The following is a 17017-nucleotide window of genomic DNA, read 5'->3' on the forward strand; positions in this document are numbered from 1 at the left end:
CAGCAGTGGGGGGAGGGGAGGGGTCCCTTGGAACACCGAAGACCCTGCCGCAGAAGCTGAGGCGGGGAGGGCTGTGCTCCCTTCCCAGACAGGCAGGCAGGCTGCCCAGGCTAGCACCCACTCACCTCTCTGGGAAGAACTGCTCAGCAGGGCAACAGGGCTAGCTGGTCTTCCCAGGACTCAGGCCACAGTACATTTTTCAGCGGGGCAGGTCACATCCTGCTTCTTCGGTGTCTGGGCAGGACTGCGGAGGAATGAGCTTCCCTCTTCCCAGAATTCTTCTGTTCTCATTGTCTCACCTCTACTTCCTGTCTGGTTGTCCTTCCTATACTTACTGCCTTGCTACTGGAGAATCAGCATTTATTTAAAACATAATTGACAGAATACAGAATTGTCCCACACTTTGTAGTGGGAATATACTTCTGTAAAGAGAACACTAGTGATGATTCTACTCTCTTCTGGGTCCCTCACACAAGAGTCTCCCCCACCTGCCTCTAATGTTTCTTTATCTCTGCAAGGCCTTCTATGACCTCTTTCCACCCACCAGAAGGATGGGAATGCTCCACACCCAAGGAACTCCCTTCTTCTCTGGCAGGGACCCTGTCCCACAATGAACATGACAGATGCCAATAATTGAACAGACTGTGTAACAGAACACAAGTCTGAAGGGTGCCCAGCAGGTGTTACCACCCCACTCCACACCAATTTACTGATCGACCACCTCACCTTATTCAGACCAGAGAGATGTGTAGCCCAGAAAGCTAGCTAAATCACTGTCTGCAATGTTCCCTAGGCCATTGATGATGAAGAAATGAAGTTTCAGTTTGTTCGAATAAACAAGCCACCCCCACTAGGTTATCTTTACATTGGCTCCCGCTACACAGTGTCTGCTTCCAAGAAGCTGGAAATCATCCCTGAGGTGAGCATCCAGGAGTTTGCTACTCTTCAGGATCAGATGCCAGACTTGGGAACCCTGTGGGGCAGGTTACAGGGCTTTGCGACAAACTGAGATTGAGGAGAAAATAATTGGGGCTTAGGAAGAGGAGGAATACATCGACATTAGGTAGAAAGCAGTTTAAGGGGTCACACAGAAAAACAGAAGGCCTGGAGAATCGAGGAATTAGATTCAACATGGCATAGAGAAGGGACCTGCCTAACATGGACAGCAAGTCCTGGCTTAAGATGTGTGAGCAGGACTTTCAGGATGAGCTCTCACTTGTTATGGTTTGAATCTTAAAAGTCTCCTACAGGTACAAATGTTAAACACTTGACCCCCCGTTATTGCTAATATCTGGGGAGTCGTGAAACAAATTTGTGAGGCCTGACCATCAGAAGCAGGCCACTAATGGCTGTCCTTGAGGGTTACAGCCATGCCTTTCTCCCCACCTCAGACTTAGATTGCAGATCCTCTGGATATAACAAGCTGTGCCACAAGCTCCTGCCACCAAGACTAGAGCCCCGGCTTCCATGCTTTCCCCACTATAAAACTAAACAACATCAGCCCTTCCTTAAGTTGCTTCCTGTCATGTTTTTGTCAGAGTGATGAGAACAGAATCAGCAGGATGGGGGTCCCAGCTGGGTCCTCAACCTTCTGAGTAAAGACGTGTATGCAAAGGCTGTGGGTTACCTCAGTGTGAAAGATAACCAGTGTCTAATGTGGTGAGCAAGATCGTGAAAGTATGGGGGTGGGGACAGCCCACCTTCATCCCTTCCACAGGATGAGTAGTTGATCCTCACACAGTAATTCTTTCTCTCTCCAGGAACTGGAGCTGTGTTACCGGAGCCCCGGGGAATCCCAGCTCTTCTCCGAGATCTATGTTGGCCACATGGATTTAGGGATTAAGCTGCAAATCATAGACAAGAAGAGTAGCAATCTCATATGGGAAGCCTTGCTGAAACCAGGTAAAATCTGTTTAGGTCCAGATACCCAAAGGGCAGAAGAAAGGCAACTAATGCTAGGTGTCATGAAATGACCAGATTAGTTGTGTGGCTTTTGCTAGATCCAAAACAGAGGGTCTGACCACAGATTAATCTATGATGCTGTGTTAGTCAGAAATTCCCAATTTTGACAAAATGTGTGAGAAAAACAACTTACAAATAGAAAGTTTTGCTTTGATTCATGGTCTTAGAAATAAGTTTCAGTCCATAATAAGCTGCGTCCATCTTTTTGCGTCTAATGTGAAACAGGATATCATGGATAGGGAGCTTGTGAGAGAAGAGGCTGTTTATCTGGGACCTCTGAAGCGGAGAGGTGGCAGAGAGCAGGAGTTAAGATTAAGAACCAAGGAGGAAAAGGGGAAGAGGAGGAGAGGAGAGAAGAGGGGAGGAGAGGGGAGGGAAGGGAAGGAGAAGGAGAAGAGGCAAGAAAGAATGAAGTCCATGCAAATATTCTCTTCCAGGTCATGCCTCTAGAGACCTACTTCTTCCAATGTACACTCTTTTTTTTCTGCAATAATTTTTTGTAATTTTATTTATTAAAAATTTCCACCTCCTCCCATCTCCCTATTTTCCTCCCACTCCCCCCACTCCTCCTCCACCTTCCCTACCTCTCCAGTCCTAAGAGAAGTCAGGGTGCCCTGCCCTGTGAGAAGTCCAAGGCCCTCCCGCCTCCATCCAGGTCTAGGAAGGTGTGCATCCAAACAGACTAGGCTCCCAAAAAGCCAGTCCATGCAGTAGAATCAAAACCCAGTGTCATTATCATATGCTCCTCAGTCCGCCCTCATTGTCAGCCACATACAGAGAGTCCGGTTTGATCACATGCTCCATCAGTCCCAGTCCAGCTGGCCTTGGTGAGCTCCCATTAGATCAGCCACACCATCTCAGTGGGTGGACGAACCCCTCACGGTCCTGACTTCCTTGCTCATGTTCTCCCTTCTCCTGCTCTTCATCTGACCTTAAGAGCTCAGTCCAGTGCTCCAATGTGGGTCTCTGTCTCTATCTCCATCCATCGCCAGATGAAGGTTCTATGGTGATATGCAAGGTATTCATCAGTGTGGCTATGGAAGAAGGCCAGTTCAGGCACCCTTTTCTCAGCTGCCCAAGGACCTAGCTGGGGAAATCCCCTTAGACACCTGGGAACCCCTCTAGAGCCAAGTCTCTTGCCAACCCTAAAATGGCTCCCTTAGTTAAGATATCTTCTTCCCTGCTCCCATATTGACGCTTCCTCCATCTCAACCATCCCATTCCCCCAAGCGCTCCCTAATTCTCCCCTTCTCCCTTCTCTCTCCTCATCTCCCCTTCCCCTTCAACCTCCCCCACCCCAGTGCTCCCAACTTTTGCCTGGCGAACTTGTCTACTTCCAATATCCAGGAGGATAAATATATGTTTTTCTTTGGGTTCACCTTCTTATTTAGCTTCTCTAGGATCACAAATTATAGGCTAAATGTCCTTTCTTTATGGCTAGAATCCACTTATGAGTGAGTACATACAATATTCCTCTTTTTGGGTCTGGGTTATCTCACTCAGTAAAGTGTTCTCTATTTCCATCCATTTGCATGCAAAATTCAAGATGTCATTGTTTTTTGCAGCTGAGAAGAACTCTAACGTGTATATGTGTGACGCTTTCTTTATCCGTTCTTCTATTGAGGGGCACCTAGGTTGTTTCCAGGTTCTGGCTATTACAAATAGTGCTGCTATGAACATAGTTGAACAAATGCTTTTGTAGTATGATTGGGCATCTCTTGGATATATTCCCAAGAGTGGTATTGCTGGATCCTAGGGTAGGTTGACTCCCAGTTTCCTGAGAAACCAGCACATTGATTAACAAAGTAGTTGCACAAGTTTGCATTCACACCAGCAATGGATGAGTGTTCCCCTCGCTTCACATCCTCTCCAGCATAGGCAATCATTGGTGTTTTTGATTTTAGCTATTCTGACAAGTGTAAGATAGTATTTCAAAGTTGTTTTGATTTGCATTTCCCTGTTCGCTAAGGAGGCTGAACATGACCTTAAGTGTCTTTTGGCCATTTGGACTTCTTCTGTTGAGAATTCTCTGTTCAGTTCAGTACACCATTTTTTAATTGGGTTAATTAGAGTTTTAATGTCTAGTTTCTTGAGTTCTTTATATATTTTGGAGATCAGACCTTTGCCTTATGTGGGGTTGGTGAATATCTTCTCCCATTCAGTAGGTTGCCTTTTTGTCTTAATGACAGTGTCCTTTTCATTACAGAAGCTTCTCAGTTTCAGGAGGTCCCACCTATTCATTGTTGCTCTTATTGTCTGTGCTACTGGGGTTCTACTTAGGAAGTGGTCTCCTGTGCCTATGTATTGAAGGCTACTTCCCACTTTCTGTTCTAACAGGTTCAGTGTGGTCAGATTAATACTGAGGTCTTTAATCCATTTGGACTTGAGTTTTGTGCATGGTGACAGATATGGATCTATTTTCATTCTTCTACAGGTTGACATCCAGTTATGCCAGCACCATTTGTTAAAGAAGCTTTCTTTCTTCCATTGTATAATTTTAGCTCCTTTGTCGAAAATCAGGTGTTCATAGGTTTGTGGATTAATATCCGGGTCATTGATTCGATTCCATTTGTCAATATCTCTGTTTTTGTGCCAATACCAAGCTGTTTTTATTACTATAGCTCTGTAATAGAGTTTGAAGTCAGGGATGGTAATGCCTCCGGAAGTACTTTTATTGTATAGGATTGTTTTGGATATCCTGGGTTTTTTTGTTTTGCCATATAAAGTTGATTATTGTTCTCTCAAGGTCTGTAAAGAATTTTGTTGGGATTTTGATGGGGATTGCATTGAATCTATAGATTGCTTTTGGTAGAATTGCCATTTTTACTATGTTGATCTTCCCAATCCAAGAGCATGGGAGATCCTTCCATTTTCTGGTATCCTCTTCAATTTCTTTCTTCAAAGACTAAAGTTCTTGTCAAATAGATCTTTCACTTCCTTGGTTAGAGTTACCCCAAGATACTTTATGCTATATGTGGTCATCGTGAAAGGTGATATTTCTCTGATTTCCCTCTCTGCTTCTTTTTTCTTTGTGTATAGGAGGACAACTGATTTTTTGGAGTTGATCTTGTATCCTGCCACATTATTAAAGGTATTTATAAGCTGTAGGAGTTCGTTGGTAGAGTTTTTGGGGTCACTTATATACACTATCATATCATCTGCAAATAGTGAAAGTTTGACTTCTTTCTTTTCAATTCGAATCCCCTTGATCTCCTTATGTTGTCTTGTTGCTATTGCTAGAACTTTAAGCACTATACTGAAGAGGGATGGAGAGAGTGGACAATTTTGTCTTGTTCCTGATTTGAGTGGAATGGCTTTGAGTTTCTCTCCATTTAATTTGATGTTAGCTGTCGGCTTGCTGTATATAGCTTTTATTATATTTAGGAATGAACCTTGTATCCCTAATCTCTCCAAGACCTTTATCATAAAGTGGTGTTGAAATTTGTCAAATGCTTTTTTTGGCATCTAATGAAATGATCATATGGTTTTTTTTCTTTCAATTTATTTATATGATGGATTACATTGATAGATTTGCGTATGTTGAACCAGCCATGCATCTCTGGGATAAAGCCTTCTTGATCTTAATGTATAATTTTTTTTGATGTGTTCTTGGATTCAGTTTGCCAATATTTTATTGAGAATTTTTGCATTGATGTTCATGAGTGAGATTGGTCTGTAATTCTCTTTCTTGGTTAGTCTTTGTGTGGTTTTGGTATCAGGGTAACTAGCTTCATAAAAGGAGTTTCGAAATGACTCTTCTGTTTCTATTTTGTGAAACACATTAAGGATTATAGGTATTGGCTCTTCTTGGAAGTTCTGATAGAATTCTGCATTGAAACCATCTGGTTCAGGGCTTTTTTTTTTTGGTAGGTAGGCTTCTGATGACAGCTTCTAATTCCTCACAACTTACAGGTCTATTTAAATTATTCACCTGGTCTTGATTTAATTTTGGTATATGATACTTATATAAAAAATGTCCATTTCTTTTACATTTTCCAATTTTGTGGCATACAGGCTTTTGTCATAAGATCTAATGATTCTTCGAATTTCCTCTGTGTCTGTGGTTATGCCCCCCTTTTCATTTCTGATCTTGTTAATTTGCATATTCTTTTTCTGCTGTTTGATTAGTTTGGATAGGGGTTTGTCAATCTTGTTGATTTTCTCCAAGAATCAGCTTTTTTGTTTCATTGATTCTTTGGATTGTTTTCTGTGTTTCTATTTTGTTGATTTCAGCCCTCTGTTTGATTGTTTCCAGTCTTCTACTCCTCCTGGGTGCATCTGCTTCTTTTTTTTCTAGAGCTTTCAGCTGTGCTGTTAAGTCTCTAATGTATGCTTTCTCCGTTTCCTTTATGTGGGCACTTAGTGCTATGAACTTTCCTCTTAGCACTGCTTTCATAGTGTCCCATAGGTTTGGGTATGTTGTGTCTTTATTTTCATTGAATTCAAGGAAGACTTTAATTTCTTTCTTTATTTCTTCCTTGACCCAGGGGTGGTTTAGTACTTGATTGTTCAGTTTCAATGAGTCTGTAGGCTTTCTGGGGTTAGAATTGTTGTTGAATTCTAACTTATTCCGTGGTGAACTGATAGTACACAGGTGATTACTACAATTTCTTTGTATCTATGATGTTTGCTTTGTTACCAATTATGTGATCAATTTTTAGAAGGTTCCATGAGATACTGAGAAGATGGTATTTTCTTTTCTGTTTGGGTTAAATGTTCTATAGATGTCTGTTAAGTCCATTTGGTTCATTACATCTGTTAGTTCTCTTATTTCTGTTAAGTTTCTGTCTGGTTTACGTGTCCATTGGTGAGAAAGGAGTGTTGAATCTCCTACTATTAGAGCGTGGGGTTTGATGTATGCTATGAGTTCTAGTAATGTTTCTTTTACATATGTGGGTGCTTTTATATTAGGGGCATAAATATTCAGGATTGAGACTTCCTCCTGCCAAATTGTTCCCGTTATGAGTATAAAGTATCTTTCTCCATCTCTTCTGATTGATTTTAGTTTGAAATCAATTTTGTTAGATATTAGAATAGCCACACCCACTTGTTTCTTTGTTCCATTTGATTGAAAAACCTTTTCCTAACCCTTTACTCTGAGGTAGTGTCTGTCTTTGTGTTTGAGGTGTGTTTCTTGTAAATAGCAGAATGTTGGATCCTGTTTTCATGTCCATTCTCTTAACCTATGCCTTTTTTAGAGGTGAATTGAGTCTATTGCTATTAAGTGATATTAATGACCAGCGGTTGTTAACTCTGGTTATTTTTTCTGGTGGTAGTGTTTGTGTGTTTCCCTTCTTTGAGTTGTGCTGGTGGAGGGTTGTCAGATGCTTGTGTTATTATGGGTGCTGTTGGCTTCTTTGGTTTGTGATTTTTCTTCTAGTATTTCTGTGAGGGTTGGTTCGTGGCTACATATTGTTTAAATCTGTTTTTGTCCTGGAATATCTTGTTTTTCCCATCGATGGTGAATGCAAGCTTTGCTGGGTATAGTAGTCTGGGCTTGCATCCATGGTCTCTTAGTGTCTGCAGCACATCTATCCAAGACCTTCTGACTTTCATCATTTCCATTGAGAAGTCAGGTGTAGTTCTGATAGGTTTACCTTTAAATGTTACTTGACTTTTTCCCTTGTAGCTCTTAATATTCGTTCTTTATTCTGTATGTTTTGTGCTTTGACTATTATATGGTGAGAGAATGTTTTGTTTTTGTTTTTTGTTTTGTTTTGTTTTGATCCAGTCTATTTGGTGTTCTGTATGCTTCTTGTACCTTCATAGGCACATCCTTCTTTAGGTTGGGAAAGTTTTCTTCTATAATTTTGTTGAATATATTTTCTGAACCTTTGAGTTGTAATTCTTCTCCTTCCTCTACCCCTATTATTCTTAGGTTTGGTCTTTTCATCGTGTCCCTGATTTCCTGTATGTTTTGTGTTAAAAATTTGTTGGATTTGTTTTGTTCTTTGATCAATGAGTTTATTTCCTCTATAGTATCTTCAGTGTCTGAGATTCTTTCTTATATCTCTGTATTCTGTTGGTTATACTTTTCTTTGTAGTTCCTGTTCATTTACCCAGATTTTCCATATTCAGCCTTCCCTCGATTTGTGCTTTCTTCATTGCCTCTATTTCATTTTTCAAGTCTTGAACTATTTTCATTACCTGTTTGATTGCTTTTTCTTGGCTTTCTTGGATATCTTTGAGAGATTTATTCATTTCTTCTACCTTTTTTTGTCTTCTCCATTTCTTTAAAGCAGTTTTTCACATCCTGTTTAAGATTCTCTATTATTTTCATAATGTTACATTTAAAGTCGATTTCTTCTACTTCTTCTGGAATAGGGTGTTCAAGTCTTCTTGTTGTGTGATCCCTGGATTCTGGTGTTGTCATGTTGCCTTTCAGGTTGTTGGAGGAATTCTTACATTGGTGCCTGCCCATCTCTTCTTTAAATGCAACCAGGAGAGTCTTGGCGTCTTGGTCCAATCTTTGCTGTGGCTGACTCTCTGGGTGGATCTCCTCAGTGCAGGAGCACAGCACGAACTGTTCCTGGGCCAAGGGCCTCACAGACACTATGGCAGGCTTGGGAGAGGCAGGGTTGTGTGAAGCAATGAAGCCCCTGCAGCAGGAGCTGGAGGGGCCCTGTGCTCCCTCCCTGACTGTCCGCCCAGGGATGACACACACTCCCAATGTACATTCTTAAATAGTTTATGTTCTCAGTGCTCACACCATTATGAGTGTATTAGTGTATAATGTCATTCATAAATTTATAGCCCTCAGGACCATCACCTTTTAATATGACTGCAGGACTAGTCCTTCAACACATGAGCATCATCATATCCAAATCATTGCATACTGTAAGCTCCATTTCTCAGTCTTGTATCCCTGATTTCTTCCCCCACTGCCCTTGAAGTGACAGATTTGGAGACACACAAACCATCTGGCTCCAGTTCACATATTATCTCAGCTTTAAAATAAGGGGACTTTGCTAACATGAGATACTCAATCTCAAATCTATACACATATTTTAAATAAAATTTGTTAACAATTTTATACATGCATATAGTGCATTCTAGTAACTCTACCCTAAACACACCTTCTTATCTCCCTCCAACTCCTGGCAGCCCCTCTTCTTCAGTACAAATCTCATTTCCACATTCATAAAGTTTTGCTTTGTGTCTCACAGAGTTTAACTGGGGCCATCTGTGTTCCCATGGGTTTTGCACTATCCAGTAAAATATAGTGAGCTCACCAGCAGACATACAGATAGAATGTATACCTCCCTTGTCTCCATAATCTGTTAATGGCCAATAGTTTAACAGTTAGTGGTACTGTCCCTGTGAGCTTCTTCCCGTGTCCTGCTGACTTATGGGTAGGCCCTACTTGTTTAGTCCAGAGACAGTAGGTACAGGTGCTAAGAGTCCATTGTGGCCATGGTCATGTCATGCTTAGAAGAGAGCATTTCACAACCCTTCTCCATACCTTCTGTTCCTACATTCTTTCCAGTTTCTCTTCCACAATGTTCCTAGAGCCTTAAGGGTGTGGTAAAAATATCTACTTATATGGATGAGTGCTCAACCATTCCCTATTCTCAGTATCCTACACAGCTTTAAGTATCTACATTCACTTCCACTCACATAAGTGAGAGACTCTTCTGAGGAACACGGATGGCAGCTTTTTCTGTGGTACAAACACAGATATTTAAAAGGGCTTTCATGCTATGTGTAGTATGAGGCCACTTGTTTGTTTCCCAGCTGCCCAGCAGCTCAGACCCGAAATAACCACACAGAAACTGTATTAATTAAAACACTGCTTGGCCTATTAGCTCTAGCTTCTTTTTTAGCCAGCTCTTACATATTAATTTAACCCATCTCCATTAAACTGTGTTTCCCATGAGGCTGTGGCTTACTGGGTAAAATTCCAGCCTCTGTCTCCAGTGGGGCTACATGGCTTCTCTTGACTCCACCTTCTTTCTCCCAGCATTTAGTTTAGTTTTCCCTGCCTAGCTCTGCTTTACCCTATCACAGGCTCGAAACAGCTTCTTTATTAGCCAGTGGTATTCACAGCATACAGAGGGGAATCCCACATCAGCTATGTCCATTTAACTAAGCGGCAATAATAGCTTCTCTCAAGGGACTAAGATTTAGAAAGACCTGGGTTTGTTTACCCTACTAACTTTCTATTGTAGGGATAGATTCTATCTTGTGATTGGGCCTGAAATGTAATGAGGTAGATAATGGTTGCTCCCATCACTCTTGTGCCACTACTGCAGCAAAAGGACCATCTGGCCTATCAGGAAGGTTGCTGGTGTCTTTTTCTTCTCAGCAGCCTGCATAACACCATCTGGCACTATAAAAGTTTGGCATCAAAAGAAAGCTTCCAACTCAGTTCCAGTTTGAATTCTCTATACCACATACCCAAGATGTGTGGTGTCTTCAGCAACAATGTCTTCTTCACTAGTTCTGATGGGGAACAGAGAAGAATGAGTGCACCTATATTGTCTTGGGGACCTGCAGGGCCTCCCCGACCAAAAGCTCCTATGAAGATATTCCACAACTGGAACTGGGTTTTTGTTTTGAAACACATTACTTCTCAGACTTCCAATTTCAAACCTCATAGGGTGTCTTCCATTCTAACTCCTTTATGACTTTTATGTTGGATTACCAATTAATAAGTTTCATTGTGACTTTTAAATACTGTCTTCATTTTCTGGGATCCATCCCACTGACCTACTCATCACCTTCGCTCCCACCCCTCTTGCTGTTTGAACATCTCTGTTCCCAATATTTCCTCTCTCCCCTCATTTTGCCAATACTGTATTCCTTTTCTCCCTGAAGCCCTGCCCATTTCTAGTTTTCTGGTTTCCAGAGGTTCACCAAGTTAAACCCACAGAACTAAAGCCTTCAGGGCAGAAGCTGCATGTGAGAGATTGGTGGTTTTCTTTCTGGGCCTGGCTTACCTTTCCCAATATTTTTCCTGTTGTGTACACTTGCCTTTCATAAGGCCATTTCCTTTATACCTGAATAAAATTCCATGGAATACATGTAGCAAACATTAATTATCAGCTTAACTATTGATGGACATCTTAGATACTGTGACCAGAAGTTCCATAAGCTGGTTGTGCAAATGTCTCCTTGGTATAAAATATATTCCTTTGAATATATTACCAAGAGTGGTGTGGCTAGGTTATATGGTAGTTATATTGCCAGTTTTTAAGAAGCATCCAGAATGATTTCCACATCAGCTGCACTAGTTTGAACTCTAACATGCTAGTGTATGTGTTTCTCTGTCCCCACATACTTCAGCATTCATTATCATTTGTTTGTTTGTTTGTTGTTAGTTTTTTGAGATCGGGTTTTATTGTGTGTAACGCTAGCTATCCTGGAACTAACTCTCTCTCTCTCTCTCTCTCTCTCTCTCTCTCTCTCTCTCTCTCTCTCTCTCTCTCTGTAGACCAGGCTGGCCTCAGATTTACAATCAACCAGCCTCTGCCTCCTAAGTGCTGTGATTAAAGGTGTGCACTACAACAGCCCCTCATTCATTAACATTTATATCCTTGGTAGTGAACAATCTCAACAGATGAAATGGAATCATAAATAATTTAAATTTGTGTTTTCCTAATTGCTAAGAGTTCACTAGCCATATGTATTTCTTCCTTTGAGCATTTTGTTACTGCTATGGCCAATCCTAGAATTGGGTTATTTTCCTGACATTTAGGTTTTTTAGTTCCATCAGTATTATCTTCTGTTATCAGATGTTAGCTTGGAAATTGTTTCTCCCATTCTTGATTGTATCTTCGCTCCATTAAGTTTCCTTTTCTATGCAGAACTTTTTTAGTGTCCTGAGATGTGATTTATCAACTATTGGATCTATTTCCTGTGTTACTGGAGTCTTATTCACACAATCCTACCTTCTGCTTCTGTGTTGACATGTTCTCCCTACTTTTTCCTCCACCGTTTCAGAGTATTGGATCTCACATTGAGGTCTTTGGTCATTTGAAGTTGATTTCTAAAGGGGAGGTATAGGCGCCTTGTTTACTCTTCCCACGTGTTGGCTTCTCAGTGCCATTTGTTGAACAGGCTGCGTTCTCTCCAAAGTATATTTTGGGTTCTTTGTCAAAGGTCAGTGGTTATGGGGATTTTATCTAGGTCTTCCTTCTATTCTGTTTATCTGCACATCTTTTTGCTATGTCTGTAATATTAATTTGAAATCAGGTGTGATGAATCTTTCCACAAAATTATTTTTGTTCATAATTACCTGGACATCTGTGTTGCTTATAGTTCCACATGTGTTTCAGCATTTTTTCCACTCTGTTTGTGAAAAATGTCCCTGGCATATAGATTGAGACTGCTTTGAGTATGTAATGTGCTTTTAATGGGGTGGCTATTTTCACATATTGATTCTTCCAAACAAATGAGCATGGCAGGGGGTGCCCTATCACCTTCTAAGGCCTTCCTCAATTTCTTTAACGTGTATCTTAACATTTTTCGTGTAATGTGGTTTCATTTCCATGGTTAGATTTTTCTGTCCAAAATTTTTGGGGGTTTTATTTGTTTGTCTATTGTAGACTCATCCATATTTTCAAGCTGACATGAACAAGAAAAAACAAATAGGGAAATTTCTCAAGTGATGCTGTTACTTCAGCACAGTCTTAGTTCAGCCCTCACAATGCCCAAACCAAGCTTTCCTAATCAGTTCCTCTGGATGCCCAGCCCTTGACAGCTGTCACACAGTCATGGCTCCTGCTCCTGAGCTGCTACAAACAGGCTCCTCATGTGGTCAGAGAACAGGCTTTGCTCAGCCTCATCATGAGTGAGTCAGTTGGAGAACTGACCTGCCCCAGCATCAGCCAGGGTTTGAATCTTATCTTCAGCCCCTACTTCTCAGGCAATGACTTAACTCGTTTGAGTCTGACCTTCCTCAACTGTAAACTGATGGTCAGAATGAGTAACTCATAGGATGAACAGAAAGGTTAAAATACTGTTCATACCCATCTCATAGTGTGATCCTTAGCTGATGGGAGCAATGTTGCTATTTTTCTTTATATTAAACCAACCTCTTCTACGTGTTAATTAATTTTAGTTGGGACTCATTAATGTCTATTCCCTTCTACATGAGAAAGGATTCAGATACTGGAAGATTATAATCATGGCTGTCTTGTGTCCTCAATCTTAAATTTTGGTTTTTAAATTCATGGTCACTCTGTCGTTGTCTTCATTAGATGCTCGAGTTTATCTGCAAGTCAGGATGCACCAAGATGACCCAGTTAGCATAGAGTGTGAGGAATATCATCCTTCCTTCCTACAAATGAAACCAGTGCTTCCAATACTACAAACTCAGTCATTCAGATGACTTTGCTAAACTGTTAGAGAAGCGTGAATTTTAGAGTCTTCTCAAACTCTTGGGACTTATTCACGAGCTCAAATTTATTAACCCCTTCACTTGATGCTAAAATCTGTTCTATGTGTTCAGTCTTACTTCATACTGTTTCTGCCATAAAATCAAGAACATGCATTTGTGACATGTTAGTGTACAAGGTCAAATCAAGAAAATAGCTTTCTACCAAGAATCAAATGTCAAATTATTTAAGCCAACGAGGGACTTAGTTAGTTTTGTATGAAAATTCAGTCTATGATAAAGCTGAGTCTGTGATCTTGTGGGAGAAATGTCTATTTCCTCATTCACATGTTTTTTTTTCTCTCAATGTTGTTAGGCCTGGTGCCCAGATTCCTTGTGTGAGTAAGGAAATGTTCACCTTCCAGATTATATCAGAATTTATGTAGCTCATTCTCAAAATCTCAGGCGCGGTTGTGAGTTGCACAGAGAGCACTGAGTGTCGGTGACAGACATCCTTACAGATGCTTCATCTCTCCTGTCTTCCAGGGGACCTCAGACCTGCACAGCCCATGATGCCTGCAGTTCAAAAAGGTAAGAAACAACTATATGAGGCCAGAGAAACCAATAGCAATCTGCTGGGAGATCACCTGACCTTTGAGACAATGGCAATGAGAAAGGAGGGAACCTCACTAACTCACCAGGACAGGTAGAAGAGGTGCCTGCTCAGGACAGAGTTCCTCTCACGCCCCTTGCTGCTTCCCATGTTGACAGCAACTCCACCCACTCCCAATATGAATATCCCACCATTAAGCCCCCCTTCCCGGTCAGGCAAATTGTCAGACTAGTAACTGGCATAAGGAGGGCACCGATATTTTTCAAATGAAAAATATCGAAAAAGGAAAAAGGGAGCCAGGGGTGCAGATGAAATGCATAAAAATAGCAAGAAGTGGGCAGCGAGTGAGAGAGACCATGGAGAAGCCTTTCTATGCTCACTGTCAGCCTCATCTTTGCCCCTAGATATTCCTGCCTCACTACACTTCATAGACCAGCATAGGGAGCAGCTGGTGGCCCGAGTGACATCAGTGGACCCTCTCTTGGACAACCTGCTTCAGTGTCTGGTGCTGAGTGAAGAGGAGTATGAGGCTGTGCGGGCTGAAGTTACTAACCAAGACAAGATGCGGAAGCTCTTCAGCTTCAGCCGGTCCTGGTCCAGGGCCTGCAAAGACCAAGTCTACCGAGCTCTGAAGGAGACCCATCCTTACCTGATCATGGACCTCCTTGAGAAGTCAAGCAGTGTCTCCGTGGGATCCTGACATCTTAGTGGCTGAGGTGTGAGCATTCACGTGAGTATTCCTGGCTCTGCTCTGCCCTAAGTTTCTACATCTATAACCCAATGGCCACCTGAGTTGCTTTCCTGGTGGCATTGTTTCCAAGAGACTCTTGGGGACCCAGATATTCCCTCTTGGCCTTCCCCAGACGTATGTTCATGTGGGATGGACATCTCAGTAAATATCTCCAGTGGAGCCACCAAGTCATTCAGGCCTTGTCCAGTCTGCTCTCATGACCTGAGTGGCCAGGCTTGTGCCCACCTGATCTTCCATGATTCAAACAGGACTGGGGAACATGGGAATGGAGACAAAAGATGGTACTTTTCCATGAAAATGAAAGGAAGAGGGCTTCTTAAACATTTCCTATTCCTTTTACCCAAATAATTTTTATATAATTCTGGGTATGTAGATATATAAGTACATAAATCAAACATTTTTACTCAAAATTAATCTTAAATAAATTTATTTTTAAACAACTCTTTGTTGTGATATAATTTTACCATTTGTTAAAGATGAAAGCAAATTTTCAATCTAATTTAGTGGATGTATTTGTTTATTTTTGCATAAGGAATTAAATCTCTATTGAATAGTTGGTGCTACAGACACAGGGAACCTTAGCGTCTCACAGAGTTGGTGGATATTTTGCATTCCTGGTACTTAGTGCAGATGTGCAGTGCACATTCCAGAAGCTGGTGGAAAGTCTGTCCTAATCCCAGGACAGAATTCACTTAGCATCTCTTTATGTAACTCATCAACAACTTAAAATACAAATTTTAAAACCAAATGTTCTCATATAATACAATGTAAAGATATGCTAACTTGATTCTTACATGCTGAAGAAGCAAAATAGGAAAATATTTAAATCTTTATGTTCCATAATGAAGCTATCATGTTTCCATAAGAGCAGAAAATCTTGTATGTACAGGGTGAAGAGTCTGAATTTCCCATCACTTTATATAATTGAATTTAGGTTTCAGTTCTTTAAGGATGAACAAGTTCCTTTCCCAACAAAGGACTTATCACAGTCGACAGAAGACTTAAGAGAGGACCCATGTCTCCCTCTCACCCCATTGTGATAAAGTTTACCCAAAAAGGAAAAATACCCTAAAATGGGAAGAGAGAGGGACCTGGAGGCCAATGCTATGCTCATCAGTCAGAGATTTTGAATTATCCTTCATTATCATAATATAATTTATATTATCATTCATATATTACATTGTCCAAACTGTTAGCCCAAAATAGATCCCACTGGGACCCAACCCCATCCTCCTGTTGGTACTCCAGATGCTGGTTCCTACTCAACGGCCACAAATTTCTGCTACAAAAGTCCCTTTGACTCATCCTGGATCTGATGTCCATATGCTTGCTTCCCTGACCCTATCTACTCCTTAGGACCTCCTAAAGGCAACCTTTATAGGGTTCTAAACACCTCTCAGTCTGAATGGACCACTGACTGCCAACTTTGCCTGGATACACAACCTCCTTACTCCGAGGGTATAGTTGTGTGCGCTAACTATATGCAGAGGGTATAATAGGTGTCCACTAACTATATGCAGACTTCAAAAGAGTCGTATTATGGATGGGCTAGGGGACAAGCCCCGGTGTCACCTTAGAAATGGCGCACAGCATGGACAGTATTGTTGGCCAAAGGAAACAAATTGCCCTCACTGGTATACACCTTTGTAATGAGAGCCAAATCTTCCCCTAAGGTAGCTCAGACTCTCTGGTACCTCTGATCATGCCTGCAGGGCCTGCTCCTTAGGCCTCACCTCTTGTGTTCACTCCCAGATCCTACACCAAATGGGAGAATTCTGTGTCTTGGTTCCACTCACACCTTGCATCCTCTATCAAACCAATGAGAAAATAGAAAGACAGCTCCTTCCCTCCCCAAGGCCAGACATAAAGGATCCCTGGGGGCAGTCACTGTTCTAGTCTCAACTCTACTCAGATCTGGATTAGCTGGGTCAGCAAGACTAGGGACTTCAGTTCCCATATTGCAGGACAAAAAAATGTAACTCCTAAGAGAAGCCATTGATAATAACCTCTTAGAGCTGGGGAAATCCATCGTTCACTTAGAAGCTTCCTTTTTTTTCCTGGCTGAAGTTGTTTTGCAAAATCATCATGGCCGAGATTAATAAGGGGGACTCTGTGAAGCCAGGGGGAAGCATAGCTGTTTTTATGCTAACCACTCTGGAGTAATCAGAGAATCAGGGTTAAAACAGCTCAAACAGCTGTCTAACTGGTCCTTTTGGCTCATGGTCCTCTCTGCAATAGACAGACTGTGATTTTGTTATTTCTCATTTTACTCTATAGTCCCTGCATTCTCAGTGCCCCTATAAGATTCTTTAAGGAGTGAATCTCCACAGTTCAGCTAATGGTTTTAAAAATCCCAATATCAGCCCCTAAATAT

The 17017-nt window shown here is 41.4% G+C and overlaps 1 protein-coding gene across 4 annotated transcripts in view; it reads left to right on the top strand.

Moving 5' to 3' along the window:
* Card8 (caspase recruitment domain family member 8) overlaps positions 1–15083 on the top strand; it is a 48441-nt gene extending 33358 nt beyond the window's left edge. Inside the window, exons 8-12 of one of the 4 annotated variants that reach the window (XR_015738821.1) lie at positions 794–919; positions 1761–1902; positions 5002–5053; positions 13826–13870; positions 14297–14387. Coding sequence is in view for 3 of the 4 variants with exons in the window: in XM_087910377.1 (XP_087766503.1) it covers positions 794–919; positions 1761–1902; positions 13826–13870; positions 14297–14592 (609 nt within the window). In the remaining variant the exon portion in view is untranslated. Of the gene's footprint in view, positions 1–793; positions 920–1760; positions 1903–5001; positions 5054–13744; positions 13874–14296 lie in introns of those variants that run through there. The other 3 variants (XM_087910377.1, XM_087910379.1, XM_087910378.1) reach the window with 3 other exon arrangements.
* The last annotated feature ends 1934 nt before the right edge of the window (positions 15084–17017 follow it).

Source organism: Myodes glareolus, chromosome 9 (genome assembly GCF_982192425.1).
Source record: "Myodes glareolus chromosome 9, mMyoGla1.1, whole genome shotgun sequence".
In the NCBI taxonomy this organism is placed as follows: Eukaryota; Metazoa; Chordata; class Mammalia; order Rodentia; family Cricetidae; genus Myodes; species Myodes glareolus.